Source organism: Solenopsis invicta, chromosome 16, assembly GCF_016802725.1.
Source record: "Solenopsis invicta isolate M01_SB chromosome 16, UNIL_Sinv_3.0, whole genome shotgun sequence".
NCBI classification, from domain to species: Eukaryota; Metazoa; Arthropoda; class Insecta; order Hymenoptera; family Formicidae; genus Solenopsis; species Solenopsis invicta.
This window is the reverse complement of record NC_052679.1, coordinates 8367134-8369097: the sequence shown is the minus strand read 5'-3', so window position 1 is coordinate 8369097 and position 1964 is coordinate 8367134. Positions and strand designations below refer to the sequence as shown.

At 27.3% G+C, this 1964-nt stretch overlaps 1 protein-coding gene across 1 annotated transcript; it reads right to left on the bottom strand.

Moving 5' to 3' along the window:
- Positions 1-809: 809 nt before the first annotated feature.
- LOC120359693 lies at positions 810-1658 on the bottom strand. The gene has a single exon (XM_039458290.1). The coding sequence runs from the start codon at positions 1656-1658 to the stop codon at positions 810-812; it is 849 nt and encodes a 282-aa protein (XP_039314224.1).
- Positions 1659-1964: the final 306 nt, after the last annotated feature.

The following is a 1964-nucleotide window of genomic DNA, read 5'->3' as shown; positions in this document are numbered from 1 at the left end:
TATTTTACAAATTACATATCCTCCTAAGTAATATAAACAATTTAGACTTATATTATTAAAAACTATGTTCTGATTTTCACAATCATCAGTTATATTTGTATGTACTATTTTATTATTCTCTTTGGTTTTGTCTTTCTTTAATTGTCGATTTTTGGCAACAACAATGTTCAAAAATTCTGAAAAGAATTCTCTATCATCAAAATCATAACTACTATTTTCGGGATTTTTTATATATTGTAAGAGTGTTATTAATTTTAAATCATTTTTAAATTGTATAGCATTTGGAATGACGTGCTTCATTCGGATAATTGAAAATAAATTTTCGAGGCAATCCTGCATAAATCTACCTAATAAGACAAATTCGAAATTTTCTTTTTCTAATAAATAGGTACTTAATTCTATAGCAGATTTTGTAGAAATAATTATTCCTTTTTGAAAAGGTTTCCATGCCTCTGATTTGCCAACTTTTATTTTTGAAATTACAACAATTACATCATGTAAAAATTTTATTGTTTCTTCAAATTTAGTCATATTTAATTTACTTAAAGCTAATTTTGGAGTTCTTGAAGACATAATTGTAAACCATTTTGATATAAAACCAATAAACCATGCGGTTGTAATAAAACTGATATTACCATTATTATTCCCAACAAATGTTAACGCTGAAGCAACAGAATGACTTAATACTTGTCTCGCATTATTAACTTTCATTTTTTGATAATGATTTTTTGTATCTAGCAATTGTAATTTTAATTTTGACGCCAAACTTAAACCACAATCTATTTCATTCTGAGAAGTACAGAAATCGTTTAAATCTTTGCTAGGCTGGCTATATTAGTTGGCAAATCAAACGTGGTAACAATTTCATCAGGTATAGTGATTGTTTCATTTTTTAAGAAACCTTGATTTATATTTTTCAAGGCGTGAGCACAATCATGAAAGAAAAAGAGTTTACGACTTTTGTCATTAGGATGTTGACAGGAATTGATTATTGTACTGTGCCTTGATACATTAATTCCAAATGATTTCCACATTGTCATATTTGCTGATCCCATATCAGACGTGACACTTTGAACCTGTAATCCTATATTTTCAGCTTTTTTAATAATATCACAAATAATTGAGTTAAAGTTATTACCGTCAGCACTATTATCTGTGAAATAATAAGCTACGACTTGCTTCCATCTACTGGCAATACCGGCTAGCATAAATACTAGTGCTTTAGAAGCAAATTTTTGTGTATCGCTATTCTTACATAATTCTACAGAACCAACATATGAATTTGTTGAAATATCAAATGATCTGCTAGGGGTTATAGACATTTCATCTAGAACTAACATACAGTGCTTATCAAGATTATTTTGAAAAGCAGACACTTTAATATAGAGAAAATCGAAAATTTCTTCTAATATCCCATTTGTAAATTTGACATTTTCCAATCGTCGGCGTAGCGTTCTTAACGAAGGTAATGGCAAATCGCGACTTATTTCTTCATATCCCGAACGACCACACATAAATTTATATCTTAATGCCTTTTTTATGGTTTCATTATCCCAATTTGGAACTTTCTTGAATTTGCCAGTTAATAATTTAATTTGATTCTTTGTTAAAACTCTGAAATAAATCTCTGTTAAAACTTTAGAAATAGCATTCTCCATTAAAGTTCTATTACTTTTATTTATTTCTTCTTGCAGTCTTTTAATTTTGTAATTAGCATTTTTTAATTTTATTTGAGTTCTTTTTTGTATATTGAATAATTTAGTATAATGTTTTTGTACTTCTGTTACTTTCATTTTATGTCTAAAACAATTATCACAGGAAAAATTAAATTATGACATAAATTTGAAGTTACTTCTGATATGTCACTGTTTTTTAATTCAATATCTTCGTGGCTTGAATCCATATAATTTGTAGAGTTATCAATTATATCCATATTGCTTATAGATTTTCGTTTCTATCCATAT